The sequence below is a fragment of the Bison bison genome, unplaced genomic scaffold (assembly GCF_000754665.1).
Source record: "Bison bison bison isolate TAMUID 2011002044 unplaced genomic scaffold, Bison_UMD1.0 scf7180017864063, whole genome shotgun sequence".
Lineage (NCBI taxonomy): Eukaryota > Metazoa > Chordata > Mammalia > Artiodactyla > Bovidae > Bison > Bison bison.
In genome coordinates this window covers 13579017-13593656 of record NW_011494635.1, presented here as the reverse complement: position 1 = coordinate 13593656, position 14640 = coordinate 13579017, and the positions used below count along the sequence as shown (strand labels likewise).

Genomic DNA, 14640 nt, shown 5'->3' with positions numbered 1-14640 from the left:
GGCACAGCTCTGTCCTCCACCTAGAATGTTCCTGCCCCAGCCCTATATGTGGTCAGAGTGTCCCATCTTCACCCAGGCCTTCCCTGAGCTCGCCGACCTGTGATTCTTGAGCCCAGCTCCCAGTTTGTGCCCTCTAATGATTCGGTGATCATTGATTTGTGTACTGGTGCAGTGCTCGTTTTGCTGAAGAGATCCATTCTGTGAAGGCAAGGCTAAGGCTTTCTTGGATCCCAGTGCTAAAAACACTACCTGCCTCGATAAGGTGTTCAAAAAACATTTGTCGCGTGGGTGAAGTTCAGAGTGATTCAGTAACTGGCCTCGGTCACACAGCTCCCCATTAGCAAAAGCAGAATTTGCCTTTGGTCTAAAGGACTTAGAATTTATGTGGCTAATTCGCATCCTCTACTACTTCCCTTGTATTTTTTATGTTTTTTTTTTTAAATTCCCAAGGTAACCTGATATCTCATGATACTGGTTCTCTTTGTAAAATTTCCCTTTTTATTACAGCCAGTATTTATTGAGCTATTTTTGAGTTGAACATTGTGCTATTTTGTTATTTGTTAGAGCCGTCTTTGTATTTTGATAAGTGTAGTAATAGTAGGAGATACGGGGTTTGTCGGCAAAGTTTAGGACCCTCAAACTTCCACTTAGGGGAAAATGTTTTCTGTTAGGTTTTCAAAATTGACTCTTCTTCAGTGAGGTCACAGTATGTCAAACCTCTAGAGAGGGAGGCTGGTCCCTGGGGTATCGGTGGCCTGATCAAGCATGTGGTTCCTCCCTGTCTGTGGAGAGCGAGCTCTCCTGCTCTGCATTTTATGTGTGTTCAGCAAACATTTGCTGGCACCATGGACCCCTTGAAATAATATGAGTAACTAGGGTTTAACTGAATTCATTAACTAAACTCAGACTAGCTACTGCCCTCCTCATAGTGCATCTCCTCCACGTCCAGTGACATAGCTCCGCCCCCTTTTCTTTGGCAGGGCCGGATTGTGGTGCCCCGTGGCTGCCGGGACTTTGGCTGGGACCCCTGCTTTCAGCCTGATGGATACGAGCAGACGTAAGGAGCCCTAGTTATTCCCAGGGGTGTGGGGGTCGGATGGCGTGGTCTGGGTCGGGTCAGCGCCCCACCCAGGTGCAGGCATGCGGATGCGGGCGGGGGCAGGCTCTGCGGTGCCTTTCCAGTTGAAGGCAGCTCTGCTGGGGGTGGATGCAAGGAATCTGAGTGACGCAGTCCACAGCTGGGAGGCAGCTGGGTGTAGCTGGAAGTCCTGGGCTCTCGGGTTCATCTCAGCACAGAGCAGCTGTGCAGCTTCCCCTCTCTGACTTGGGCGTGTCAGCTTCGTGATGGATGGATGATTATCTGACCCTCATCTAGTTTGGAAAAATGTTAACAGCTGGGCACCGCATTAACGCGTGCGCCACCCCCCCGCCCCCGACACACACGCAGTGCCAGGTGTTCTCCGTATCTCATGCTGCTGCTGCTGCTAAGTCGCTTCAGTCGTGTCAGACTCTGTGCGACCCCATAGACGGCAGCCCCCTGTCCCTGGATTCTCCAGGCAAGAACACTGGAGTGGGTTGCCATTTCCTTCTCCAATGCATGAAAGTGAAAAGTGAAAGTGAAGTTGCTCATTCGAGTCCGACTCCTAGCAACCCCATGGACTGCAGCCTTCCAGGCTCCTCCATCCATGGGATTTTCCAGGCAAGAGTACTGGAGTGGGGTGCCACTGCCTTCTCCAAGTATTTCATGCTAACCCCCACTTATTTACATGGGATATGTTGGCCATTATTGGGAATCGGGTTTGTCACGCTGGAGGGAGCCTTCAGGTGTGTGGCCTGAGGCCTTACAACAGCCGGGACAGGGCTGAGGACAACATGAAACATCGCTTCAATGACACAAATGTTCTGTAGCTGCACTGTGTGATCCAGTAGCTCTTAGCCACATGTGGCTGTAGAGCATTTGAAATGTGGTTAGAGCAACTGAGGAACAGAATTTATTTTATTCAATTGTAATTGGTTTGAATTTAAATGGCCACATACTGATGGCCACTGTATTGGGTGGCATAGATAAGAAAGTAACAATTGGAGTATGGGATTCTCAGCTCAGTGGAATCCTGACGTAGACAGCAGGTTATTTGCTCGCTGTTCAAGGCCCACTCCCCCGCCTGTCTGCCCACCCCGCAGTGCACTGGAGGACATTGCTGTGTTTGCTCTGTTAGGCCCCACTGCTTCCTGTCAACAGATGACAAAGCTGCTCAAACATGCAGCTCATCCCCCTGTTCCCAGCTTCCTTTTAATGACTCTTGGACACTAGAATAAATTTAGTATCCTTCCACACAGTTAATATGGATTTCTACGTACAGAGGAATTTAAGACTCTTTGATTTTTAAAAAATTAACTCTGGCTGCCAGGAGCTGGTGGCCCTGCTACCTTTTACTAGGGACTCTTTGAGCTTCGGGCTGCAGGATGCGGTGAGGTGCACATACCCTCCCCGTATCTGGGCTCCCTCTTCTCTGAGCTGTTACTGTCGCCCTGTAGGTATGCAGAGATGCCCAAGGCTGAGAAGAACACCATTTCCCATCGCTTCCGGGCCCTGCTTGCGTTGCAAGAATATTTTAGCAGCCTGACTCCTGGGGTCGGTGATGACCACCCTAGCTGGGGATCCGGAGAGGGGTAGCCTGAAACCACTTCTATCAGGCAGGCACCTGTCCAAGTATTTCCTTCAGGATTACCACTTTCTGGCGGTGTTACCAGCTGTTGGGAGCAACTGGCTCTGTTTGGAGAGACTTTGGCCAAAGGACAACACCATCCTCTTGCCCTTGTGGATTCAGAGGTCTACGGCCTCCAGGCCTGGAATCCTGAAAGGACCTCGGGTGAAGTTAACCCTTCATAGGGTTAACAGTTTGGGGAAGAACCACACAAACAGCCTTAGATGTTTTTTAAATACAGCAAATAAAAATTCCAGAAGGTACTTGCTTCCATAATAAATTGCGTATAGCTGCTTTGAAACCTCCCCAGGCAGGCGTCTGCCTCCTGAGTCCCTTTAGGCAGAAGCAGGAAACCTCTCAGGATCGGGAAAGAGGGCTGAGGGGTGGGATGGCCAGATGCGGGCAGAGCTGTGCTGAGGCTGTTCGTGTACCATTGCTAGCTGGAATATTCTGTCTTCCCCTTTGGTCTTTCAAGTCTCAGATCACACGTTGAACTTTTCCATGCGAAATCCACTCCGCCACTCAGCTGGCCTCTATTGTGTTTGCCAACTGGGCTGTGGGGCAGGCAGTGTGGGGTGGTGAGTGCTTTTTCTTTATGCTGGTGTACATTAAAGCAGCTACAATGCTGGTTTATGATTGTAACTCCAGGTTTATTTTTGTGGCAGGGATGGGGGATGGAGTACTTGACTCCAGTTGGGTTGATATGTTGTAGTTCAGCCTGGGGGGCCAGCTAGGGGCCTGACTCAGCTGCCCCAGACCCTTACTGTGCCTGGTGAGCCCATTCCCTGAGGGGATTTCAGGGGGCCGGAGCGGCTCCCTTGCTTTTCTGCAGGTGTTACCCTGGTAAAGAGGAGCTGCCCAACCCCAAGGACAGTCAGAGAAGCCTGTTGTGTGCAGCAGCTTGGGGATGGGGTCCTCAGTGCTGTGTGTCACTCCCAGGCGTAGGTTGCGTCCCCTCCCACCACTGTTCCTCAGTCCTGGCAGCTTGGCCTGGGGCCTGGATTTAACGTTTGCTTCCCTAGACTGTGTCAACAGGTATGGGGGAGGACAGGACCTCATCCCTTTGCTCCTCTGCTGCCTGTGAAGCCTAGCTGGGTGTTTCCTCCGGAAGTGCCAGTGGCCATGCCCAGCCTCCTCTGGGTTGTCTCCTTGGAGTAGGTGGTATGTGGCTGGGACTCAGATGGGGGGTGCCTGCCTTCTTCTTACCTGGTGATCCCGGACATGGCCCTACCTGCAGGGAACACCCAGGCTACTGGGGAGGGGCCCCATAGAAGGGTCACCTGCTGTGTTATGTGAGTGGGTGGCTACGTGGTGCTTGGAGCAGGGCACCTCTCTCTATCTGGTCCCCAGCTGCTTCCTCATAGACTTCCGTCCTGGGTGCACAGTACACTTTCTGTCCCCGTCTTTAAACTTAGCTACACATCCTGCAGGCTTCCCTGGTGGCTCAGATGCTAAAGAATTTGCCTGCAACGCATGAGACCTGAGTTCGGTCCCTGGGTTGGAAAGATCCCCTGGGAGAGGAGAATGGCAACCCACTCCCATATTCTTGCCTGGAGAATTCCATGGACAGAGGACCCTGGCAGGCTACAGTCCATGGGGTTGCAAAGTCGGACAGTAGTAGTGACTACTACTTTTACTTTGACCCATCCTGCAAGCAGCAGGGTGACTGTGCCTGTCCCACCCCACCAGCCACCTCTTCACTGGCCTCAAGCCTTCTTCTTGGGGCCCTCGCACATGCTGTTCCTAGAACACTTTCCCTGCAGGTTCCTGGCAACATGGCATTACAAGGGCCTCCTGGATCTTCCACATTTCCCTTTTGGGGTGCTGTGTGGAATTGGAAGTAACAACCCTTAGGTGGCACTTAACAGTCAGTCCCTTTCATCCCTCTTCCCCTGGGAGGGTCTCTTCCTCCCTAGAGTCCTTGGGTGGCCTTCAGAGGCTGGGGCAGGGCAGCATGGATGGAGGTGGCATGTAAAAGCATAGAAATAGGAGCTTTATTCTCTAATGTGCATCCAGCAAGTTCCTTACACAATCAAGGAAATGGTTTCTCTTTCGGCCACCTGACACTCTTTATCAAAAGAAAATCAGTCCTGCTTGGGCAGAAGCTGCCCTGAACAGCATTCTGGACCCAAAGCAAAGGGTAGTGGGAAGAGGAGCAGACACATCCCTCAGAGCTCCCTCAGTGCCCAGGCACCCTCGGCCACTTGGGACAGCTGTGAGGGGGTGCAGCACAGAGCAGCATTCCCGGATGCCCACACACAGCTACACAGCCAGCCTGGCAAGACCTGGAGAAATGGGCGAATGGGGGGTGGCCAGGACCTGCTAGTCAGGGCGTCAGTGTTCAGCATCCATGGCATCCAAGTACTTGGCTTCAATGATTTGGGGCAGCACGTTGTAGCTGCGGGGAGGAGGACCAGGCAGGAAGATAAGCATTGGGGCAGGGAGGAGTAGGCAGAGAGCAGCCATTCCAGCCCACCCTCTCCCACCCCGCTGAGTCTTTTCTGCCGCTGTCCGCCCTCCGTACCGAATGGGGATCATGGCAATCATGATGAGGGGAAAGACCATCTTCATGTAGAGCAGTGGGCTCATGCCAAAGGCACAGAGCAGCAGCAGCTGCAGGACCTGCAGGCCTGTGAAGTAGTGGATCTTCCTCTGGGGCACCCTCCGGATGTAGTGGGTGGGTGGGTATGACGTCTGTGGGTGGCAGGGACCAGGTGTGGGCACGTCTGGAGCCAGATCCCCCTCCCCTACCCCCACTCTCAGGGCCACTCACCTGGTCCTTGAGCAGCAGCACCATGCGCTGAAACAGCTGGTTGCCGTCGATGGAGGTGAGCGCGAGGTAGAGGAAGAGGCCGTAGAGCACAGGCTTGGGGATCCACTGTAGTGGGAAGGGCAGCAGCAGGAGGGAGAAGCCCACCAGGATGCTGGCACCCAGGGAGGTCAGCCGTGTCTCCTTCACGTTCATAATCCTATGAGGGTCCAGTGCATTGGGTCACTCTGGCCTGGTCCACGGGGCTGTGTCCATCCCAGGTCACATGTTTACCAGGCTCTGTCATTTCTGGGCCCTTGTCCCCCAAGCCAGTATCCCTCCTTAAGTCCCATGTGGCCCAGGGCTGCCCCCCACCTCAGGGCCCTCATGACACTGGCCTCACGTCTCGAGGGGCCCTCCTCACACTCACGTCTCGTAAATGTGCCCGTTCTCCACATGCTCCTCCACCAAAGCCAGTGCTCGCACGTGCAGCAGGGAGTGGGGGTAGGCAGCGTGGATCCAGGGCAGCCCAAACAGAGACAGCCCAGTATTGATGATGGCGATGAGCAGGAGGTCCCAGTGGTAGGCAGTGCCCTTCACCAGCCTGCAGCGGGCGGGGTCACATATGGCCAGAGCCCTCTTGGCCCCTGGAAGGTTGGGCACATGCTCAGCCCTCCATGCCCAGCCCTGCAAACCTGTTCTGTGGGGCGTTGGCCAAGGCAGCCACCAAGTTCTGCTCTATGAAGAAGAGCATGGAGAGGAGGAAGCCGAGGCCCATGGCGCTGCTGATGGCCACCAGGGATAGCGAGTGCATCTCGGCTATCTCGAACAGGCTGTTACTCGGGCTGTAGCGAAACTTGACCACTGCAGTAGGGTACAGGCCCCTGCTCAAGCTTGCATCCCCCACAGAGCAACCCACCCCATCCCACCCTACGGCTGGTCCTAACTTACTCTTAATCTCCTGGAAGCCGTAGGAAGAGATGAGAGAGAAGGTAAGCACCGAAATGGGCAAGGCGCAGTCTGACAGGAGCTCACGCACATAGGGGTTCAGGTAGGGGCTACGGAGGCAGGTGAGTGTCAGTGTGGCCTAGGGGCTTGTGTTCCCCTCACCCGAGAGGGCACCCCTCACCTCTTCTTCAACTGGTAGAGGGTGTAGCTCAGCCAGAGCGTGCCCAGCATGATAAGAAGGCTGAGCACAGCCGTATCCCGGGCCAGGGGCTCGGGGTCCTGGCTGCCCGTTGAAGTTAGCTCCGGTGGGCTGGTCAGAAAGCTGGTGTTGAGGGCAGTGTGGAGGCTACTGTTGAGGCCCAGCAGGCTCACCAAGGAGGGCTCATCTTTGAAGAGTGCAGTGTCATGGCCATAGTAGTACTTCTGGAAGACTATGGATACAGACCATCAGAATTCAGCCATCTGGGCTCTGGGAGCCTGGGCCTAGCAACTTCCTCCTGGATGTGGGCGGAAGGAGCCCTGAGGGGAGAAAGGGATTCTGGGTGGAAAAGGGGAGAGCTGGCCTTCTGTCAGCCAGGATTCCTCAAGCTGCCTGTCTACCCACCACCCCACACCCTGCCCTTTGTCCATTTCTGGCAGCGAATCCTGCCTGGCCCAGAGCCTCTGATCCTGCCTAAGACAGCTCTGTCACCTGCTAATTGGTGCGCTTTGTCAATCATGACTCCCGTCGCACCCTGGACTGTGGAAGCAGCCTTAGCTTGCATGCTTCTTGGCTACCCTGCCACAGTCTATACCCCCATCTCAACTCAGCTTCCCCTGCAGCAGGTGGCCACTGGCTGTATAATACTCACTTTTGACTGTGCCCTTGATAGCATCTAGGACGAACGTGATAGAAATGAACAAGGCAATGATCTCCTCTGTTGACCTGCCAGCAGAAGGTATGTCTCATAAGATGGGGTAAATTGTAGAGGGTGGGTTTCCCCAAGCCTTGGCATGGCTCCTACCCTCCTGCATGAAGAGGGCCAGGGCCCCAGACTAGGGCCCCAGGCTTTCCCCTTGGGGTAGTGATATGGTAGGGGCACTGCATCTTATCTAGGGTTACAGGGCCTTGGAGGGTGGCATGGAAGCTGACCCACGTCCCTGGCCTTGGTCTCCCTCCTGCTTGAAAGTCCCAGGAGCTTAGGGAAGGCTCTGTTACCTCTTGAAAAGACTCATGACCAGGCTGAGGTTGAAGAGGGCATAAAGCGTGAGGAAGAAACTGTTCCACAGGCCTGTCCACGCATAGAAGGTACTGAAGTCCAGATTATAGTCATCGCAGATGCCACGGATCACTGCGGGCAGCGGGACAGGAGTGAGCAGTCAGGGCCGGGTGGGGGCAGGGACCCCAGGACCCATCTCCCCGCTCTCGCCCCCGCTGCACCGTTGATGTAGAGGGCCAGGGGCGCGGTCGTCAGCAGCACCACCAGTGGCTGCCCAGAGAAGAGCGCGTACAGGAGGCCTCCGATGCCCTGCCCGGCCACGGTCTTCTGCACGTCTGAGGAAGTGAGGGTCAGGGGGCACCACGGCCCTAGGCCCCCCAGCACTCCCCGCTAGCCTCCGACCCCTCACCGATGGCTCCATTTGTGTTCTCATCATTGAGGGACCCAAAAGCAATCGTGGGCAGAAGGCAGGCGAAGTAGAGGAACAGGGTGGTGGTGATGTATTTGCCCACAGCCTTGTTTTTCCCGATGATGCCTAAGAAAGGGAGACGGGATGGAGTGTACTGGGGACGCAGGCCAGGCCGGGGGCCTGAGCTACAGGCCAAGCTCTGAGAGGTCATGGGACACTTACCGTCGGTGAAGTCCAGAGGGTACACAGGGAACCTGCGGGCGATGTCCTCCTGGATGCCCTTCCCCATGGGGAGGAAGTCCTTCTGCCGTGGGGGCTGGGAAGAGGACATGCCCATCAGCCCTGTGCCCTTGCCCCGGGCTACCCGCCCAGGCCCTGTGTGCCCTGTACCTGTGGGTGTCTGACGATGCAGATGGAGCTCGTGCTGTAGTCCATGCTGATACTCGGACAGTGGCTCATTACGGTGAGCAGCTGTCTCTGATGGACCAGGGCCTCTTTGAATTCCTCCTCTGTGCGGGTCTTCAGGAGCTTCTGGCGGAAAGTGATGTCTAACATCATGGTGGCAAATGTGCGCCCCACTTCAGTGGCGGTCTTGGTGCTTTTCTGGGGGTGGGGCGAGAGAGTCACATCTGTAGCCACTGCAGAGCAGAGGGCACCCTCCCCAGCCCTGGCCACTCTCTCTCCCCATGATCCAGGTGTAGTCCCCCAATATTCACACACAGTGGATCCTGCCACGGTTGCCACCAGGTCAGCAGATCACTAGACTACCACTGACCTAGTATTTTTCTTACAAACTCAGGTTAAATCTGCGTAATTGTGGATAATGAAATCCTGACGATGGAAAAAAAATGTTTGCTCAGCTACTTTTCACCTGGGGTGTTTGCACTGTTTGCTGCTTTATCTGATTTTCAGAGGGGTTCCAGGCCATCTAGCCTTCTCCCTCTTGCCTGGCCAAGGTCAGCCCTGTCTGTGAACTCCGTGTCCAGCCTCCACCACAGCAGCCTGTCTCACTTCGACAACTCTGGCCCCTAGGAGCGGCATCCTTCCCTCTGGGTTGCCCAAAGCTGCGTCCCAGGCCTGCACCTGCGGTGTGCCCACTGCTTTCTGGTAGCTTTAGAACAGTCCTGTTCTCCCGAGGCGGAGCCAGGTGTTGGGCTGGCTGGCGCGTCACAAGGTGCCAGTCTAGCCACTCAGCCCTAGGGATTCTGCTTTTTCCAACTGTTGGCCACCTGTCAGCTGTTACTCCTCTGACCCATGAGATGCCTGCTGCCCTCAATGCTCTTCCTCTGTTCCCAGCACAGTAACATCTAGAGAGATTCGTAGTGTGTCTATGATCCCATTAGCACCCCTATGCATAGAGAAAGCCTGGGGAGGGGCCATCTGAAGCCATCTGAGGCAAGGGCAGAATCATCAAAAAGCCAATGGAGGCTTAAGCATTAAGGCCCTTCCCAAGCCTGGAGAGAGGGACCCTTGCCATTTTCTACTCAAAATTTTTAAATCCTCTCCCATAAAAGAAGATTCCCCAAATTGTATGTCTCAGCCCCTACAAAAGTGAGATAACCTACCCCTGGCCAGGGGGTAAACAGCCCAGGAAAAAGTGGGACTCTGGTCAACAAATCACAGTCAGCTGATTAGAAGTCAGCGTCCTGCAGGCCAAAGAAAAGCCCCTGGTTTGAACAGTAATACTTTTAACGAGTATCTCTTTTCAGTCAGGAAGGAAATATCATCTTTTGGGCAACTTCTGGGGAAATCAGGGCTTGATGAGGACCTAGCAAGTATTCTTCAGATAAACCCAGGGATGAACAGATAGGGTGAGAATGTAGCCTTCGGAGGCCAATTCTGTAGGCCCCCTGCACTGGGAGAGATGCCCCCAGGGAGAGGGCAGGGTAACCTGGTACCCTCTTTCCCAGGAAACAGAGCCACCCGAAACCCCTCCTCACCATCTTGGGTGGGGCCAGCACCAGGATGACAAACCGCACCTCACAGGAATTCTCCCCCCAGTTCTGTGGGCGGTCCAGGCGGCTGATGCACACGTGTCGCCTCAGCAGGGCCTTGGAGGTACAACTGGTGGGGCAGGGAGGGCACACGGCACATGGCTGCCATCCTTGGGAGCTGGGGCTCCACCCCTGCCACCCAGAACTCCCAACTATGACCTCAGTGACCTCTGTTGAGGAAAAAAGACCAGATGGGATGAATTCCTCACTCTCCCCCGAGACTGAGCAGGCCAGCCTCCACTACTGGATGCCTGTCTCTGAGGTGACGTGGGGAGGCCACCATGGTGGCCTGGCAACTCACAGGATGCAGATCCATGACTGCTGGTATTGTACCCCCGTTACTGTGGCAGTGACCCCTTGGATGGTGTCCGACAGCAGGTGAACTGCTAACAAAGTGCACAGTCAGATGGTCTACCTCCCTGACCTGCCCAGGCCGAGAGACACGCCTTACCTTTGCCCTCCATGGGAGCCCCTGCGTCAGTGAAGAGCATGGCCGTGAGCAGGTCCAGGTTGCAGTCTGGCTCCGTGTAGTAGGGGTCTTGGGCTAAGCGGGACAGCATAGCCCGCAGCACGTCATCCAGGGAGGTGGCCGTTTCATCCAGGATGATTCTGGCCCGTGCCAGGAAGCCATCTAAGTCCCGGTGTGCACGGATCTCTTCCTCAAAGTTCTTTAACTTCAGGTACTGTGGGGACCCCGTGCACAGAACCAGACAGGCCCATAAATAAGACCCTCTGTCCTTGCCTGGACCCCTCCATTGTGACAGACCCTGGCTGACACCCCCTTCCCAGAGAGAAGGCCAGTGTGGTCGGCCCCAGGCTAATATGAGCTCTCTCAGGGAAGCGACCACCTCCACCCCCAGCTAGCGGCCTGGAACCAAATGTTTCCCATCCAGCCAATGGGCCGCTCACCTTGCGGGAGGTGTGTAGGAGCCCATAGCCGCCAGGTGATTCACTCTCTGCTAGAGGAAAGCGGGAGGGCTCAGGGTGCTGCCCCAGCCCTTCAGGTCTCCTTGGTGAAGTGGGCCGTATCTGTTCAGTCCCCAGTCCCGTGCATGCCCCCCCCAACCTGTCCCTGCCACAACCCCCATACCAGACTGGGTAGGCTGCACCTCGAGGTTGACGTTGACAAAAAAGCGGATGCTTTCGCCAGACACAATGGAGGAGTTGACCGTGTCGAAGGCCTCATCTCTCAGGCTCTCCTCACGGGTTTCAGAGGCATCATCTGTGTCACACTTGAGGTAGCCTGGAGCCCCAACCACCACCAAGAGAGACCCCCCCAAGAGGGCCTGGCTGTCAGTGCTACACATGGGGGAGAGGGACTCCAAGCCAAAGGAGCAGGGCCCCTGGGCTGTTCTACTGGGCGCAGTCTTGGTGAGTGGTGAGGGCGGCCTCTAGCGGCCGGGAAGGAAGCCTTGGCTCAGGTAGGCCCAATATCTGGTCCTAAGCATAGCAGCCCTGAGCATAGCAGCCAGCTGGCACCCCCTACCCAACAGTTTTCTCCAGCATTCTTCAGCTGTGGGAACCATGTACGGTTCTGTGCCATGCATATCCTTTAGCTAGAGAAAGACATGTCCGTTCCACAAACATTGGGCCAGGTACATGGTACAATGACACAGTTGAGACTGCCTGGCCACTGGCTTCCCAGAACCTCCAGGCTGTGGGACCTGGACCTGCCTGGCTCCCCAGGGAGGAGGGAGCTGTCTGGCTTCTGGGGAGGGTTGCTCCCTCCCCAGAAGCAACCCAACAGAAGCCAGAGCCCTGCAGTATACAGACCTCATTGGCACAGGAGGGTGTGAAGGGCAAAGCATTAAGGCTGAGAAGCCTTAGTCTGACATCAGACAAGGCCCAGGCAGCAGGAGAGCCAGAGAAATAGAGCCAGGGACAGAGAGGGGACAGGACCCCAGAAGGAGGCCTCATCTCAGGCCTTGGGACCCCAGAGCACAGAGCCTGCTGCCCTTTCTTTTGGTCTGCCTCTCAGTTCCTGCAACTGCTCCCCAGCACAGGCTCCCTCCTATAGGAAGCCGCCTGGCTGACATGCTGCTCTGAGCCCTGCTGGGGCTTCTCACTGCCTCTGAGCCAGCCTTGCTGCTTCAGTCCAGATCCCTGGTCCCTCAGGCCCAGTCCCACCCCCACCTCAATCTCTTACTCCTCAGGCCAGGTGGCCAGCACCCCAGGCAGGCCAATTCCTGTCCTGCAAGCTGAGGGCTTCCCTCCCTGGAGGGGCTTCTTCAAGGCTCAACAGAACCTTCCTCCTCTGGCAAGTCCACTGAGGGCCCTCCCTGCCTTACTCTTGGCCTATCTGGCCCCTCTTTCTCACTATGTCCTGTGGGTCCCCTGTGGTCCACCACTTGTGATTCTCCTGGGGCCCTTGTAGGTCAGATCCCACAAACACCTAAAAACACCCATGGAGGGACAGGGAAGGGTCAGCAGCACGCCTCCACCTGCCAGGCAGTGACTCACCCTGACTCACTTCCACTCTAGTCTGCTGGTTTCCTCTTTACATCCCAGGCCCTGTTCCCCCAGTATCCTGTGCTCAGCCTGGGCTTTTTCTGGGTAGGAAGCACTAGGCCTCCCCTACCAACACCCTCATGGACTGGTGACCCCTAGGCTCCAGGTCTGCACTGCACGCAGAGCCCAGAGAAGAACTAAAGTCAAAAGACATCCTTCCCCTACGTGTCATGGAGCTCATGTCCATGAAAAACACTTTCCTCCCCAGTTCTAGACCTGCTCTGCTTAGATTGCTTGGTTTCCCAGCCCCAACCTGTCCCAGCCTCTACCACCCCCACCAGCACTGTCTATTCCCCAGAATGTCCCTCACACTGCCCCACTTCTCCCCTATCCTGAGCTCAACCTAGGTCCTACCCAATAGACACCACCAGTTCACTGCAAGGCTCCTGGGACTTGCCCACCAGCAGCCTGGCACATGCCGTCATCATGCCTTGGGAACTCTATGTAGAGCACACTGCCACTCTGTCCAGGCACTGTCTCACTAAACGATGGTCAGGCTGCTTCCTGAATCTGGGCACAGGAGCATGTAGCCACCCCAGACATATGGGGAAGGAGAGAGCTAGGCTGGTGCAAGCAGGGAAAATTGACATGCAGAGACTGCAATTTAGAGGGACAGTGGCAGCCCCTCCCTCACAGGGCTGGGCAGGATCTTAGGAATGTGAGCATATACAACATTTGGCCTAAAACTGGGTCAGATAACCAAAGCATTGTTAACAGCAAACCATGACATATCAGATGGTCCACATAGCCCAGGATGGGGAGCAGCTCGCTACCCCAGGACCCCCAGAGACCTGCCAGTGTCCAAGGCATTGTCAGCTGCCTCTCTGACCACACCACAACCTCCTGGAGGTAGAATCCAAAGGCATCCCAGCACCAGCAGAGGACCGTGATTACCCAGGTGGATGGACTAGGTCCCCTAAAGCCTTTTGACCAAGAAGCTCTCTACACACACCCACACCCGAAAGGCACACACCTGCATCCTCAAAGTATCCATTCTGCGACATGACAGAAGAGTTTTCTGTAAGGCAAATCAAAGAATTGTCAGCAGCTCCATGTGTCAGTTCTGGACAGCCTCTCCTCCGTATCTGCTGCCCACCCCTCACCAACCCCTGCTGAGTCTTTCTTACCCTTCCCAGAGCCCCTGGGAGAAAAAGGAGCAGGGGACAGCACTAGACAGGGGCCCCTTGAGGAGCTAGAGGAAGCCACTTCCTGTTATTCTTCAACCCATCTGCTAGGGGCTTGTCCAGGTGGGAAAGGAGGGAGGCGGGGAGATGTTCTCAGCATGTTTTCTCCAGGAATAATTAACAGTACCCCGTGAAGGAAGGAAGGATACGCTAGTTGTAGAAATCTGGAGGGAGGAGACCTGTCTGGCCACCTTCCCTGCAGAAGACAGCCTCCCTCTGTCAAGCCTTCGCTGCAAAGTCCAGAAACTGGGCTGAGGCTTTTCTTCCAGCACATCTCTTCGGCTCTCATTGTCATGTCGGTCCCTGGGGCCATCAAGACCCATCACACGTGCAGTGGCCCCTAACCTCCCGCGCCCGGGGTCACACGGGGTGGCCTGGGGCAACGGCCTCCTTCCCTCAGCACCACCCACTTTCCGGGCCTCCTGGGAGGCGGAGCCGTTGGTCCTCTTGGGAGATGGCGCGGGGGCGGGGGTGGGGTGGGGCGTGCGCGCTCTTTGCGCCGGGCCCCCGGATGGATGCTCCACGCTGTTTGTGTTACTCTGTTCAAGGAAGGAAGCGACAGAAGCGGCCGCGTGCACGAGAGGAAAGAGCCTCAGACTCGGAGACCGTGGGGGTCGGGGGGAGGGGTCGTGCAGAATGCGGACGGTCTCCCGGGACAGGAGCCCGGGCGGCATGCAGAAGGGAGGCGCGGGGGCAGTAAACGTAGCAGCAGAGGCGCGGGATGGACACAGGAAGAGGGTGACGAAGCTATGGAACGGTGGGGATGGTGCACAGCCTACTCCCATGCCGCACGATTCAAGAGCACGTAAACAGTACCCCCCGTGCTGGCCCTCAGGTGTCAGAGCGGCGACCGAGAGACTGCCGTGGCCGCACAGGGGACACAGTCAGAGGCCCAGGGACCCCTAAGAGTGGGCAGGCTGCCGCGCAGCGCCGAAGGCGTCGGG

General features: G+C 56.0%; 2 protein-coding genes across 10 annotated transcripts in view; one reads left to right on the top strand and one right to left on the bottom strand.

The window, feature by feature from the left end:
* ITPA (inosine triphosphatase (nucleoside triphosphate pyrophosphatase)) overlaps positions 1-3343 on the top strand; it is a 12978-nt gene extending 9635 nt beyond the window's left edge. Inside the window, exons 7-8 of the mRNA XM_010836494.1 lie at positions 981-1057; positions 2536-3343. Coding sequence (XP_010834796.1) covers positions 981-1057; positions 2536-2674 — 216 coding nt within the window. The 3' untranslated portion in view covers positions 2675-3343. The remainder of the gene's footprint in view (positions 1-980; positions 1058-2535) is intronic.
* Positions 3344-4291: 948 nt separating this feature from the next.
* SLC4A11 (solute carrier family 4, sodium borate transporter, member 11) overlaps positions 4292-14640 on the bottom strand; it is an 11362-nt gene continuing 1013 nt past the window's right edge. The window contains exons 2-20 of one of the 9 annotated variants that reach the window (XM_010836493.1): positions 13486-13530; positions 11095-11247; positions 10914-10960; positions 10456-10687; positions 10306-10387; positions 9951-10074; positions 8401-8613; positions 8233-8326; positions 8011-8136; positions 7823-7936; positions 7601-7733; positions 7254-7327; positions 6584-6833; positions 6406-6512; positions 6150-6318; positions 5885-6058; positions 5479-5674; positions 5230-5399; positions 4292-5103 (exon numbers count right to left, since the gene is read on the bottom strand). In XM_010836493.1, the coding sequence (XP_010834795.1) occupies positions 5040-5103; positions 5230-5399; positions 5479-5674; positions 5885-6058; positions 6150-6318; positions 6406-6512; positions 6584-6833; positions 7254-7327; positions 7601-7733; positions 7823-7936; positions 8011-8136; positions 8233-8326; positions 8401-8613; positions 9951-10074; positions 10306-10387; positions 10456-10687; positions 10914-10960; positions 11095-11247; positions 13486-13516 (2553 nt within the window). In that variant the 5' untranslated portion in view covers positions 13517-13530 and the 3' untranslated portion in view covers positions 4292-5039. Of the gene's footprint in view, positions 5675-5884; positions 6059-6149; positions 6513-6583; positions 6834-7253; positions 7328-7600; positions 7734-7822; positions 7937-8010; positions 8327-8400; positions 8614-9950; positions 10075-10305; positions 10391-10455; positions 10688-10913; positions 10961-11094; positions 14184-14640 lie in introns of those variants that run through there. The other 8 variants (XM_010836491.1, XM_010836490.1, XM_010836485.1 and 5 more) reach the window with 8 other exon arrangements.